This window comes from Mirounga angustirostris, unplaced genomic scaffold (genome assembly GCF_029215605.1).
Source record: "Mirounga angustirostris isolate CCGP_5_RB_7025 unplaced genomic scaffold, mMirAng1.0.hap1 SCAF_11, whole genome shotgun sequence".
Classification (NCBI taxonomy): Eukaryota; Metazoa; Chordata; class Mammalia; order Carnivora; family Phocidae; genus Mirounga; species Mirounga angustirostris.
In genome coordinates this window covers 108,804,457-108,818,200 of record NW_026991719.1, presented here as the reverse complement: position 1 = coordinate 108,818,200, position 13,744 = coordinate 108,804,457, and the positions used below count along the sequence as shown (strand labels likewise).

Sequence of the window (13,744 nt, the reverse complement as noted above, 5' to 3'; positions counted from 1 at the left end):
ATTAAGCTACAGGTATAATAATATGTTCACTCATTGATTTGGGCTAAGAATTTGTTTCCTTTCTTAAATTAACTTTTTATTGATCACTCCTGTGACCTTCACTTGTACGGTTTTGTTGGCCTTCTTCCATAAAAGAAATGGCTTTGATATTTATTTTTCCTTTGAGTAGTGCAGGAAAAACCTTATTTGTGAACCAGGGACCTAAAAGGGAAGTAAATGTTTACAGCCTGGTCCTCCTAGCTTTGTTCAGGCAAAGTGCCCTGGGCTTTTCCTGGACAGCAGTGGGCATCCTTAGGCTTGTCTGGAGTGCTACAGGGAGCTCGGGTTTGCTCTTGGACAGTGGTTCTCAAGACTCGAGTGTGCATGTATCACAGAATTTCCTGGAGGGCTTCCTAAGATACAGATGGCCGCGTCTCAGCCCCCAGGTTTCTCTTCAGTGAGTGGACCCCAGAATGAGCATTTCTAACAAGTTCCTAAGTGGTGCTGATGCTCCTGGTTCTGGAGCCACGATGTTAGTTTGTTCCCAGAAGGGGAAGTCCTGGGTTTGGGTCCCGGCCCGAGGACAGGAAGAGCACAGGTTCTAGAAAGAAATGTGTTCAGTCGCAGCACCCCTATTTCACTTGCCATGTGACACCGGGCCAAATCATCTCTCTTTCTCAGCTCCATGGTGGGGATGGGAGTTCATGTGTAAGCACCAGGCCCGAGTGCCCCCAGCTCCCGGCTGTGCCCTTTCTCGGCAGCAAACGTCTCCTCTTCATGAGGGTTCTCTCCAGCCTGGTTTATTGTGCCGTCGGAGGGAACTAACAGACACAGAGCAGGGTCTGCTAAAACATTGGCCTTCAGCCCAGGAATACTCCTTGCATTTAGATCCATTCCCAAGGGCTGTTAGCAACGTGGGTCTTATGAGCAAATCCGTGTTTCTCTCAGGGCGTTGATTTTCCCCCCTCAAAAGAGAAGCGTTTGACCAAGGTGATTTGCCATCTCAAAGGCTTCTTCTTGCTCTAATGAGCCTAGGATGCTGTGATTTAGAACTCGGGTCCTTATTGCAGGATAAACTGTTAAAACTGAAAATATGGTACTCGTTTTTCTCCATTTACTTACGTCTAATATCCTTAAATTTTCCAGCCTTCTTTCACGTGGGGCTAATGCACAGGAAGTCAGGGACAACTGCTAAGTATAACTAGATCTCCTTAAAGTGTTCCATCATGGGGATAAAGTGGTATATCTGTTATTTAATACTGACATCTAGTGGCTTGTTCCTTATCAAAGAAAAAGATGCCTTTCCTATTAGCTTATCCTAAGCTCTGCGGCTCCTGCTGCAGATGTTCATTCAATAGTCCTTTATTAAACACTAATTTTCTGTCAAACATTGTGCCAGGCCCAGAGGAGCTTACACTGATCGATGATATGCGGTCCCTGCCCTCCCAGAGCTCAGAGTCCAGTGTAGGAAGCAGACGGATCACTAGATAGTCACAGCACATAGCAGGATTCCAGCACAGCTGGAACAGAGGAATACGGGCCCTTCACCCTGCCCAGGAAGGTCAAGGAAGGTTTCACGGAGGAAGCAATCTTAGAGTTTTGGAGTTTTCCAGGTAACCTACAAAATATGCAAGCCATTCAAAAGAGTGGGCATTCTATATCTGAAGGAAAGGGGCCTGTAGGGTCATTGCTTGGGACAGATTTGGAAATCGAAATTTCTTCTCTATACCTGGAGCATATAGAATAGAGCAGGGTTTTTCAACTATTGACATTTGGAGTTGGATAATTCTTTGCACAGTAGGATGTGTCGCAGCACCGCTAGACGCCATCCACTAGATGCGGGTCACACGCGCTGCCCACCCCCCTTGCCCCCTGCCCCCCCCACCCCCCCGTGACAAGCAGAATGTCTTCAGAGATTGCCACATGAGCTAGAGTCAGGGGAGCAGAGGGGGAGATGCAAAATCCCTCGTGATTGAGGAAGGCTTGTGTAGAAGGAGCTTGATAGAGATGAGGCTGGAGGGAAAGAAAGGTGGTGGTTACCAGGTCCCACGAGGCTGTGTCTAGCGTGTGAAGGAGCTTGGACTTCATGTCCAAGTTGATAGGGATTAAGAGGTCTTAACTAGGGAATGACAGGTCAGATGTGTACCATATGGGCGGGGGGGGGAGGGGCCTAGGCATGAGACCAGAGGCTGGGAGGCAGTCCGGGATGCTGCAGCAGTGACCCAGTAGATAAATGATAAGGGCCTGGCCTCAGGCCGTGGTAGAAAGAATGGACCTGAGTGCTCCTAGGATCTAGAATCAGCAAGGGTCTTGGGGGAAGTTCACATAGTGGCAGTGAGCAAGATCGAGGAGTCCAGAGTGGCCCCCAGTTTTCATGCTTGGACAACTCTTCATTGGTTGCTATTGTTGTTTCTACAATTACTTAGCAATGACAGGAAAAAGTTGGCCCGGACTTGACCTTTCACGTTGTTCTGCCTGTAAGGGGCCAGGGGTATACAGACACACTGAACAATGGTCATTAAATTCACCTAGGTAACTGATGGGGAGTCATGACTCCAATTTAAAGATGTGACACCTGTTCATCTTAATTAAGTGACAAGTTTTGTCCTAAGATATTCCTGTCCCATTACCACTAACCAAAACAGGCTGAGTGTGATTTTCCTGGGGTTGAGCCATTTTAAATGGCTCACTCATTTAAAATTAAATCAATCCGTTCAGCAGCACCCTTCGGAGTAATGTCCACCTGAAGGTAGATTTCCAGCAGCTCTTGCCTGCATCTTGTCCTGTTTTATCAATGCCTGGATACAAGCCTTGCCAAAAGGAATAAGGAGATATGGTGAAGATACTAGGGGATATAATCAGAATCCAGATGTGTTTTGACAGGCTCAGACTTACTCTAACAAGAAGAAATTAAACAGGGCCACAAGTAAACTACATCCAGGTCCAGGATAAAGTAGATTGGGTTTCAAAATGGTGTACGTGTACAAGAATGAAAGAGTTTAGTTGCTTGTGCATCAGCGGTGTGGCATATCTGCCAAAAAGGCCGGTGTGATATACGAGGCCACACGAAGAGAAATGGTGTCGAGAATGAGGGAGGTGACAGACTGTCCCTACTTGTCACTTGTCAGACTATGCCTGGAGGACACGTTCCAGTAAAGTGGAATATATTCAGGGGAAACAAGAGGACAGTGAAGCAGTGTCCAGAAGAGTTGAAAACCATATTTAGCATTAAGAAGGGAAACCTTGGGCTACCCCGGGGTACTTGAAGTCGGTCTTCAAAGCGCCGAAGCCACACGTGTGGAATTAAAACTCGATCCGCAAGTAGGCTGTCGTGGTTTGAAACGACTACTTTTTGCTGTGAACGCCACATCTTTATCTTAAGGCCAGATACTCCCTGAGTGCTGTATCTGTCCATTCAACTCTCTTTTGGGTGTCCCAGAGGACCCGAGGCCTTCCTCCAGAAACTGGAGGCATCCTTAACCCTCCTCCTTCCTCTCCCCTGTGTTCATTTTGACACCAAGTCTGTTAATGCTACCTCCTAAAAATGTCTCTAGGCTGCACTCCTTCTTTTGCCTTGTTTTCTGCAGTAACCTTAGGCGAATTTCCCTAATTCCATCTCCGCACTCCATACCCTGTGAGCTTGCTAAAACACCGATTTCATCATGTCGCTCCTCTGCTTAAACCCCTTCAGAGGCCTCCCTGTCAGCTACAGAAGTCTAAATCCTTTCTTGGGGGGTCCTAAGGCCTTCCACAGCCAGGTCTGTGGCTACCCCTCCATCCTCAACCCCTGCCACTCCCCTTCATTCCCAGTAAGAGGTTTCCTTTTTTTTTTTTTAAGGATTTTATTTATTTACTTGTTTATCTATTTATTTATTTATTTGTCAGAGAGAAGGAGAGAGCACAAGCAGGGGGAGCGGCAGGCAGAGGGAAAGGGGGAAGCAGGCTCCCCGCTGAGCAGGGGCCCCGATGTGGGGCTCGATTCCAGGACCCCGGGCTCATGACCTGAGCCGAAGGCAGACGCTTAACTGACTGAGCCACCCAGGCACCACCACCCCCCGCCCCCTGTAAGAGGTTTTCAATGCACTTCTTCCACACACAACAGGCTAGTTTGTGTCCTGTGACTTTGCTCATGCTCAACTTTCTGCCTCATACTCCATTCCTCTCTTCTTGCCTCCTCTCATTCTTGTTTTCAAAATAAAGTGGCAGAAGCTGTTGCCCATATTGTTAGGCTAGCGAGGTGTTTTCATCGCACCTTGTGCTTGCTCCAACCATTAAGAACACATTCTTTTGGGGCGCCTGGGTGGCTCAGTGGGTTAAGCGTCTGCCTTCGGCTCAGGTCATGGTCCCAGGGTCCCGGGATCGAGCCCCGCATCGGGCTCCCTGCTCAATGGGGAGTCTGCTTCTCCCTCTGCCCCCTGCCTTCCGCTTCCCCTGCTTGTGCTCTCTCTCTCTCTAATAAATAAATAATCTTAAAAAAAGAACACCTTCTATCGAAATGCCATGTCTTGGCCCTGCGGGCACCCCGTGCCAGGCACACGTGAGGTGCTTGCACTGAACTGGCCACGGGAGGAGCGCCACCCCCGGCACGTTCCCGTTGGGCTGGGCTGTCACATCTTCAGGTGGCCTGGCTGGGGAGACTGCTTCTCTGACAGTTCCCTAACAGCTCTCTCCTCAGAGTAACGAGCCTCCTGGATCCTTTGCCCAACCAAACCTCCCACATGTTACCATCACCTGCCTTCCCACCTCCAGCACACTATGGTATCCGGGAGGCCACTGGACACTCCCGGACACCAACCTTTAAGCCTTTCCAGCCCCGGGATCGTTCTTTCCAGCAGCATCGAGTGTTTCCCGTTGAGGCAACCTGGGAGTCAGGCCTGTCTTCCCTGGAAGACGTGGGCTGTGGGCAATCCCTGGACCTGTCATCTCCCGAGGGTAGGACAGCTGCGGTCACCAGGGCGGGCAGGGTGTGCACATGTGTGCGTGTGGGCGCCTCTCATTTCTCTGTGGCCGTGACCATCCCTGCAGCGTCTGTCTCTGCCCCCCTGGGGTGCCTCCTCTCTTTCCACGTGAGGATGGTGCTTCCAAAACACTGCTCATGACATTCACCCTGGTGGTGGAGATCTGTCTGTTCCCAAAGACAAGGCAGCGTGTTGAGGAAGGAAAGCCTCCGACTGGCACAGGGCTGCACTCTAGGATTTACCAGAAGATGTCACTGTCGTCTTAAACCAGTTCAACAAGGCGGGGCAGGAGGACTGTCAGCTAAGCATGAAGGTGACTTTATTATGGGGGTTGCAACTACCTGACAGCCCCCATTATAATGCATGCCTGCTAAAGCTGGTTGAAAGGTTAATCCAAATGTGTCACTGGACTTCATAAATTTCTTTTTTTTCCAAATAATCAGACTAATTGCCACTAAGCTATCGCCTCCAGCCTCACATAAAGGCTCGATAAATATGTGTTGAACGAAGGAGTGAATGAATACCACAGCAAGGGGCGGAAGGAGGAAGCCCGTGGGAATAGTAGTCACCTTTGTTGGTAAAGGCTACAGGGGCACCAGAAGCTGCCGGCCCTTAAGCAAGGGGTCTTCACAGACATGAGTTTTCATGGCCCTAGCAAAGTCAGGTCCTAGGAAAAGCAGTGATGTAGGCACTCCGCCCTCTCCATCCTCACTCCCAGAGGCTCCTCCTGTGCCCCATGCTTGTTTAGTCTGGAAAAAATATATAAAGTAATTAAAAAAAAAAAAAAACCTTTCTGTGATATTTGCAAGGCACTTAGAAGATTCTCCAGAGTTTTTGTAGGATGGGGCATGGCCTCCCCGGTCCCCAGCTCTCTCCCTCCTCTTCCCTAGAAGTTCTAGAAGAGCAGAGTCCCTGTCCAGGAAAACATCGTTTAAGCAGAAATACAAACAAGCAGTCACAGTTCAGTATCAAAAGGGTTTTTACAAAGGCTAAGTAACTGTGGACCTACTATGGTGCCACAGAGGAAGAGGGGAGGGCTGACAGCAGGCGGTGGGGTTACGTTTTCTCAGAGGAGAGACCGTACTTGGACTACAACTTGAAGGATGTTTCGAATTTTCCAGTCACAGAAGGAAGGTCATGCCCAGCAGAAGAAACACCATGCACAGAATAGAAGCATACAGGATAGACCCTGGGGTGCCTGAGTTCCTTGAGGCCCGAGACTCGGAAGAAACGTTACCGCGTTTCAGACTCAGCCTGTCGGTGGTTGGGTCTGAAACGTTGCCGCCAATAGACCCAGCCCGTTGGTGGTTGAGTTGGTTCCCTTTGGCAGGCGTACAGAACCACCACTCTCTCAGATGGGAATGAATAGATGTCACAAAAGCCGCCAGCCATTCCCCAGGTTTTCTGTAAGAAACGAAATGCTAATAGTCAGTGTTCATTATTGTTTTCCTTCTACAATATGCCCTTCCTTGACCTCAGCCTTCATCCACTGAATCTCAGTGGGAGGAAAAAAATCATTTCTTAATTAAAAAGCACAACCCCAGGGTCGTTTCTCCCCTTGAGTATGTCTGATCACATCTTAGGCTTTGACATTTCTGGGGTGCAGTGCGTGCGTGTGCACCTGCCGTGCGTGCGTGCACGTATGGGTTCAGTGCTCGCTAGTCCGCTATTTGAACAAAGAACTTTTTCAGTTTGCAACTTTAAAGTGAAGATAGCCATACGGCAGAGGCTTCACACTTGTTGACACCCGGGTATCCTTTCAGTAGGTAAAGAAAGGGAGCATTTTGGAGGGGACAGAGTTAACTTTGCCGGGCTGGGAATATTATCATGCGAGCTAAGGCTGAAACCGAGGTGGTAGCCTGCATATGTGCCGTTGGCAGTTACCATGTCTATTTCAGTCCGTGACTAACCACAACGTTTATTTCTGGAGGCCCCGGGCTGCTCTGCCGATCTCTGCCCACCGCTTCCAGAACCAATGAGCCGTGATGTTAGGACAACAGCCAGAATCAAAGCATCATATTGACACTCTTTCAGTGAGGTTTTATTTTTTAATAAGGTATCCTGATTAGGCTGGATATTGGGAAAATGCTTTCGTATATTTAGTAAGAAAGGTTAGAATTTTGTGATCAGTTAATGGGGATATGAAATAATTATGGGGGATATGAAATAACATGGCTGCCTGCTTAAGCGAATGAGGTTGTCAGGAGGGTTTTGTCACTGGTTGGAGAAAGAGAAACAGGAGGAGCGGGAAGAGGGAGTGAAGAATGACAAGGACGATGTGCTGGGCCCATACTTGGCCTACTTTCGTTAGCTGCAGTACCAGCAAATTGGGGGAAAGTGTTAGCTTCCCAGACGGGCTTGTAGGACTCAGACAGTGGTCTACAACACAGTTCACAGGACAAATGCTACCAGATCACCATCATTCCCCCTTTGCCCTCCTTACTGATCAGTGAACATCACATACGCCATGCACCTCGCTGACTGCACTCATGTCACCCACAGCGCTGATTGTTGGTCTTTGTGCTTTGCCCATAGGAACTTCCACTACATCACCATCCTCCGAGACCCAGTGTCCCGGTACTTGAGTGAGTGGAGGCACGTCCAGAGAGGGGCAACATGGAAAGCATCCCTGCACGTCTGTGACGGAAGGCCCCCAACCTCCGAAGAGCTGCCCAGCTGCTACACTGGGGATGACTGGTCTGGCTGCCCCCTAAAAGAGTTCATGGACTGTCCCTATAATCTAGCCAATAACCGCCAGGTGCGCATGCTCTCCGACCTGACCCTGGTCGGCTGCTACAACCTCTCCGTCATGCCTGAAAGGCAAAGAAACAAGGTCCTCCTGGAAAGTGCCAAATCGAATCTGAAGCACATGGCATTCTTCGGCCTCACTGAGTTTCAGCGGAAGACCCAGTACCTGTTTGAGAAAACCTTCAACATGAACTTTATTTCGCCATTTACCCAATACAATACCACTAGGGCCTCTAGCGTAGAGATCAATGAGGAAATCCAAAAGCGGATTGAGGGACTGAATTTTCTGGATATGGAATTGTACAGCTATGCAAAAGACCTCTTTTTGCAAAGGTATCAGTTTATGAGGCAGAAGGAGCATCAGGAAGCTAGGCAGAAGCGTCAGGAACAACGCAAATTTCTGAAGGGGAGGTTCCTTCAGACCCATTTCCAGAGTCAGGGCCAGAGCCAGAGCCAAAGCCACAGGCAGAATCCGAGTCAGAATCTGAGTCAGAACCCAAATCTGAGTGCCAATCAGAATGTGACTCAGAATCTGATTCAGAATCTGACCCAGAATTCGAGCCAGAAGGAGAACCGTGAAAGCCACAAGCAGAACCCAGGTCAAGAGCAGAGCGATGGCAGCGCCAGCAACAGCACCAGTGATTACATAGGCAGCGTGGAGAAATGGCGTTAGGTGGCTCCCAGAGGCCTTTGCACGCTTGTCCCAAAGCGCCAGTAGAGATACGGCAAATCTTAAAACATGAGAGTTTCCAAACACATCCTGCTTCCTTCAGTTTGGAAGTTAAAAAAAAGTTAAGATGTTGCCTTTACAGTTGCCTTTCAATTAAATGTTATACTGTGCGTGGGTAAAACAACTGTCAGCATGTAATTAAATTGCCTCTTTTGGGTTTGTTGGAGTATTTATAAAATCCAAAAGCCAAACCAGACTCGCCAGAAATTGCTGTTTCGATATTTTAAGAAATGCTTAAATGAGCTATAGAGACAAAATGAAAACATAACATGTGGCCATTCAACTTTGGCTAAGAAACGTCTCCAAATTATTCATGATACACTGTTAAAACTTGCTCTTGGAAGCAAACAGTTGTTCCCAGGGGTAAGCAGGAATATACACATTTAAAAAACCAAAATTAACCCCAGAACCTTTTATTTTCTTCTGATTTTAACCAGGAATCTATTTAAATGGAATGAGAACTGATGGTAAATCTTACCAAACTGTAGAAATGAAGATTCTTCTCTCCCAAACATGGGCAGTTTTATGTAAGAAATATTGGCTTTTCAAGTAGAACAGGATTCGTATCTTATTTAAGAGATGTTTAGAATTTTCAACTTTTTCTACCTTCTACTGTTTAAAGGTTTTAAACAGGGTGTGTCTCATAGTTAACAAAAACACTTTTCTCCCAAGTGAAATACCAGTGTAGAGATCTGATTTTCAGACGCTCTCTGGGCACTGTAATTTCAACAATTCTGGAATCTTGTTGGCGCTGCTTCTCATTCATTTGAAGGCTTCTCCGAGTTGTGCTCATTCCAAAATAACCCATTTAAAGAATCTTTCTTCATCATCTAAATGGTGTGTTGCTGAGTTTCTTGTGATATATAATCCTGGATTAAAGTCAGGACTTTCTTTCTATAGAATTGTCTTATCAATGTTTGTGTAGTGAGGTCCTTATCAAGAAACTCTTGAACAGGATAACGTGTCTAAAAACATTGAAGTTATTCTTGATCAGATAGAATTGAACCTGAATGTGAATGAATTGTTATTGACTTTTTGTACATTCTTATTGTGCCATTTCCAGTTGGGCTGGCTGCTTCTAGCCCATTTGTTCTTTTTTGTGTTGACAGATTGTAGACAATTACGAGATGAAAAAAAAAAAAATGGTAGAATAAGCATTAGGATAGCCAGTTATTCGGTAACACCAAAAGCTGTATCTCGATACTTTGGGTTAACCCTATACCCGGTTTTGTTTGAAGAAAGAAGAGAAAGTGTTCTGCAGTGAGGTTGAGTCTCAGGAGCATATGCATTGAGGAGAGTGATTTCATATTAAGTCTCTGGACAAACACTTGTAGGCGATCAGTTATGAACCAAGCAGGGCGAGAAGAAAGATGCCAGCACCCACTGTGCTAGCAAGCGTCGTGATTCTGGGCAGTTTCCATTTTATGGGTTTTGCTATACTTTGCAGGGACCTACACTAACCCCCTGGCTGTCGAGCCAACAAGACAACTGGAAATAGCATTGATGTTTTCAGGAGCGACACGCTTAGAAGTGTGACGATAAAGTCACATCTTGTACAATCCGCTGCTTATATGCATGATCTAGTCTCATCTGTAATACTTATGGCCACAAGCCAGACAAGAAGCTGCGTATTTGGGTTTAAAAATAAATTTTCTTGACGCTGAGCTTGTATCACTATATCTGAAATGTGTTTTATCTGACAGTATTGCAGTCCTGGGAAATCTGAGAACTGAAGAACTGAAAGGAATTTTTTTTTTTTTTTTAAACTCAAACATACCTTGAAGTCAACGTGCTTTAGAGTGAAACTATTTTGTGTACATTGTGTTTTTAAAATAAAGATCCTGTAGATCACTGTGGTATCTCAGTTTTCTTTAGTTTTAATTGACAACATTTGCTCTTAAAACGGATAAGTACCTTTGGAAAGCAGGATGGAGCCCGAGCCAGTGGAAATGTCTGTTACAGGGGGAAAAAAAGGAAAACCTTTTGTGTTATTGCTGTGGTGTGCATGGCTTGCAGAGATTACGTGCATTTTCTCTGTCTATACTGATTATTGTATATAAGGGATGTTTATAAATACCCGTTTTTGTCATCATCCTATAAATCCCATGATTTCAACTGTAAACATCCGTTCAGTGGTGTGGCTTTACAAACAATTCACTGATTTTGTGTAATTTAACAACAGATATGAAATAAAGTTTAAATTACAGACTCTTAGTAATTTCGTGATTTCAAGTGTTGCAGCTGCTAGGCATCACGACACCACAGACGAGTTCTCTTCTCTCAAGGAGTTTCCTTTTGAACTTGTGACCACCAGGTGTGGAAGTGAGATGACCCCTGTCTAATCTACCAGGCTAAAATGGCCTTCGCTTTGGGGGCTTCCTTCTGGGGGCCCACACTGTCTCCTCTTTCGGGTAAGACAAAACTTGTCAAGGAAAGACAAGGGTTGCTCTTCTTAGAAGGACACTGATCCCATTCCTAGGGCTCCACTCTCCTGACCCAATTACCTCCCCAAGGCCCCATCTCCAGATGCCATCACCTTGGGGTTAAGGTTTCAACATATGGATGTGGGGAGAACCCAAACATTCAGCAAATGAAATGTGTGTGAGTTTTAATTTAACAGTTATTGAAATAGATATTTGCATGTCTAAAAGCAGGCAGGAAGGAAAAATGGGGCTCTTTGCTTCTTCTCTATCACCTCTGTCCACAGGATAGAGGTTAAAGGTAAGCTTTTAAATACTGGCCTTTTTTTTTTTAATTTTTTTATTGTTATGTTAATCCCCATACATTACATCATTAGTTTTAGATGTAGTGTTCCATGATTCATTGTTTGTGCATAACACCCAGTGCTCCATGCAGAACGTGCCCTCCTCAATACCCATCACCAGGCTAACCCATCCTCCCACCCCCCTCCCCTCTAGAACCCTCAGTTTGTTTTTCAGAGTCCATCGTCTCTCATGGTTCGTCTCCCCCTCCGATTTCCCCCGCTTCATTCTTCCCCTCCTGCTATCTTCTTCTTTTTTTTTCCTTAACATATATTGCATTATTTGTTTCAGAGGTACAGATCTGAGATTCAACAGTCTTGCACAATTCACAGCGCTTACCAGAGCACATGCCCTCCCCAGTGTCTATCACCCAGTCACCCCATCCCTCCCACCCCCCCACTCCAGCAACCCTCACTTTGTTTCCTGAGATTAAGAATTCCTCATATCAGTGAGGTCATATGATACATGTCTTTCTCTGTTTGACTTATTTCGCTCAACATAATACCCTCCAGTTCCATCCACATCATTGCAAATGGCAAGATCTCATTCCTTTTGATGGCTGCATAATATTCCATTGTATATATATACCACTTCTTCTTTATCCATTCATCTGTCGATGGACATCTTGGCTCTTTCCACAGTTTGGCTATTGTGGACATTGCTGCTATAAACATCGGGGTGCACATACCCCTTCAGATCCCTACTTTTGTATCTTTGGGGTAAATACCCAGTAGTGCAATTGCTGGATCATATGGTAGCTCTATTTTCAACTTTTTGAGGAACCTCCATACTGTTTTCCAGAGTGGCTGCACCAGCTTGCATTCCCACCAACAGTGTAGGAGGGTTCCCCTTTCTCCACATCCCCACCAACATCTGTCATTTCCTGACTTGTTAATTTTAGCCATTCTGACTGGTGTGAGGTGGTATCTCATTGAGGTTTTGATTTGGATTTCCCTGATGCCGAGCGATATTGAGCACTTTTTCATGTGTCTGTTGGCCATTTGGATGTCTTCTTTGGAAAAACGTCTGTTCATGTCTTCTGCCCATTTCTTGATTGGATTCTTTGTTCTTTGGGTGTTGAGTTTGATGAGTTCTTTATAGATTTTGGATACTAGCCCTTTATCTGATATGTCATTTGCAAATGTCTTCTCCCATTCTGTCGGTTGTCTTTTGGTTTTGTTGACTGTTTCTTTTGCTGTGCAAAAGCTTTTTATCTTGATGAAGTCCCAATGGTTCATTTTTGCCCTTGCTTCCCTTGCCTTTGGCTATGTTTCTAGGAAGAAGTTGCTGCGGCTGAGGTCGAAGAGGTTGCTGCCTGTGTTCTCCTTTAGGATTTTGATGGACTCCTGTCTCACACTGAGGTCTTTCAACCATTTGGAGTCTATTTTTGTGTGTGGTGTAAGGAAATGGCTCAGGTTCATTCTTCTGCATGTGGCTGTCCAATTTTCCCAACACCATTTGTTGAAGAGACTGTCTTTTTTCCATTGGACATTCTTTCCTGCTTTGTCAAAGATTAGTTGACCACAGAGTTGAGGGTCCATTTCTGGGCTCTCTATTCTGTTCCATTGATCTATGTGCCTGTTTTTGTGCCAGTACCATACTGTCTTGATGATGACAGCTTTGTAATAGAGCTGGAAGTCCGGAATTGTGATGCCACCAGCTTTGCTTTTCTTTTTCAACATTCCTCTGGCTATTCGGGGTCTTTTCTGGTTCCATACAAATTTTAGGATTATTTGTTCCATTTATTTGAAAAAAGGGGATGGTATTTTGATGGGGATTGCATTGAATGTGTAGATTGCTCTAGGTAGCATGGACATCTTCACGATATTTGTTCTTCCAATCCATGAGCATGGAACGTGTTTCCATTTCTTTGTGTCTTCCTCAATTTCTTTCATGAGTATTTTATAGTTTTCTGAGTACTGATCCTTTGCCTCTTTGGTTAGATTTATGCCTAGGTATCTTATGGTTTTGGGTGCAATTGTAAATGGGATCGACTCCTTAATTTCTCCTTCTTCTGTCTTGTTGTTGGTGTATAGGAATGCCACTGACTTCTGTGCATTGATTTTATATCCTGCCACTTTACTGAATTCTTGTATGAGTTCTAGCAGTTTTGGGGTGAAGTCTTTGGGGTTTTCCACATAAAGTATCATATCATCTGCAAAGAGTGAGAGTTTGACTTCTTCTTTGCCGATTTGGATTCCTTTGATTTCTTTTTGTTGTCTGATTGTTGTGGCTAGGACTTCTAATACTATGTTGAATAGCAGTGGTGATAGTGGACATCCCTGCCGCGTTCCTGACCTTAGGGGGAAAGCTCTCAGTTTTTCCCCATTGAGAATGATATTTGCTGTAGGTTTTTCATAGATGGCTTTTATGATATTGAGGTATATACCCTCTATGCCTATACTCTGAAGAGTTTTGATCAAGAAAGGATGCTGTACTTTGTCAAATGCTTTTTCTGCATCTATTGAGAGGATCATATGATTCTTGTTCTTTCTTTTGTTAATGTATTGTATCACGTTGATTGATTTGCACATGTTGAACCAACCTTGCAACCCAGGGATAAATCC

General features: G+C 45.5%; 1 protein-coding gene across 1 annotated transcript in view; it reads left to right on the top strand.

Moving 5' to 3' along the window:
* Window positions 1-10,591, top strand: part of HS6ST2 (heparan sulfate 6-O-sulfotransferase 2) — a 287,081-nt gene extending 276,490 nt beyond the window's left edge. The window contains exon 3 of the mRNA XM_045882678.3: window positions 7,473-10,591. Coding sequence (XP_045738634.1) covers window positions 7,473-8,358 — 886 coding nt within the window. The 3' untranslated portion in view covers window positions 8,359-10,591. The remainder of the gene's footprint in view (window positions 1-7,472) is intronic.
* Window positions 10,592-13,744: the final 3,153 nt, after the last annotated feature.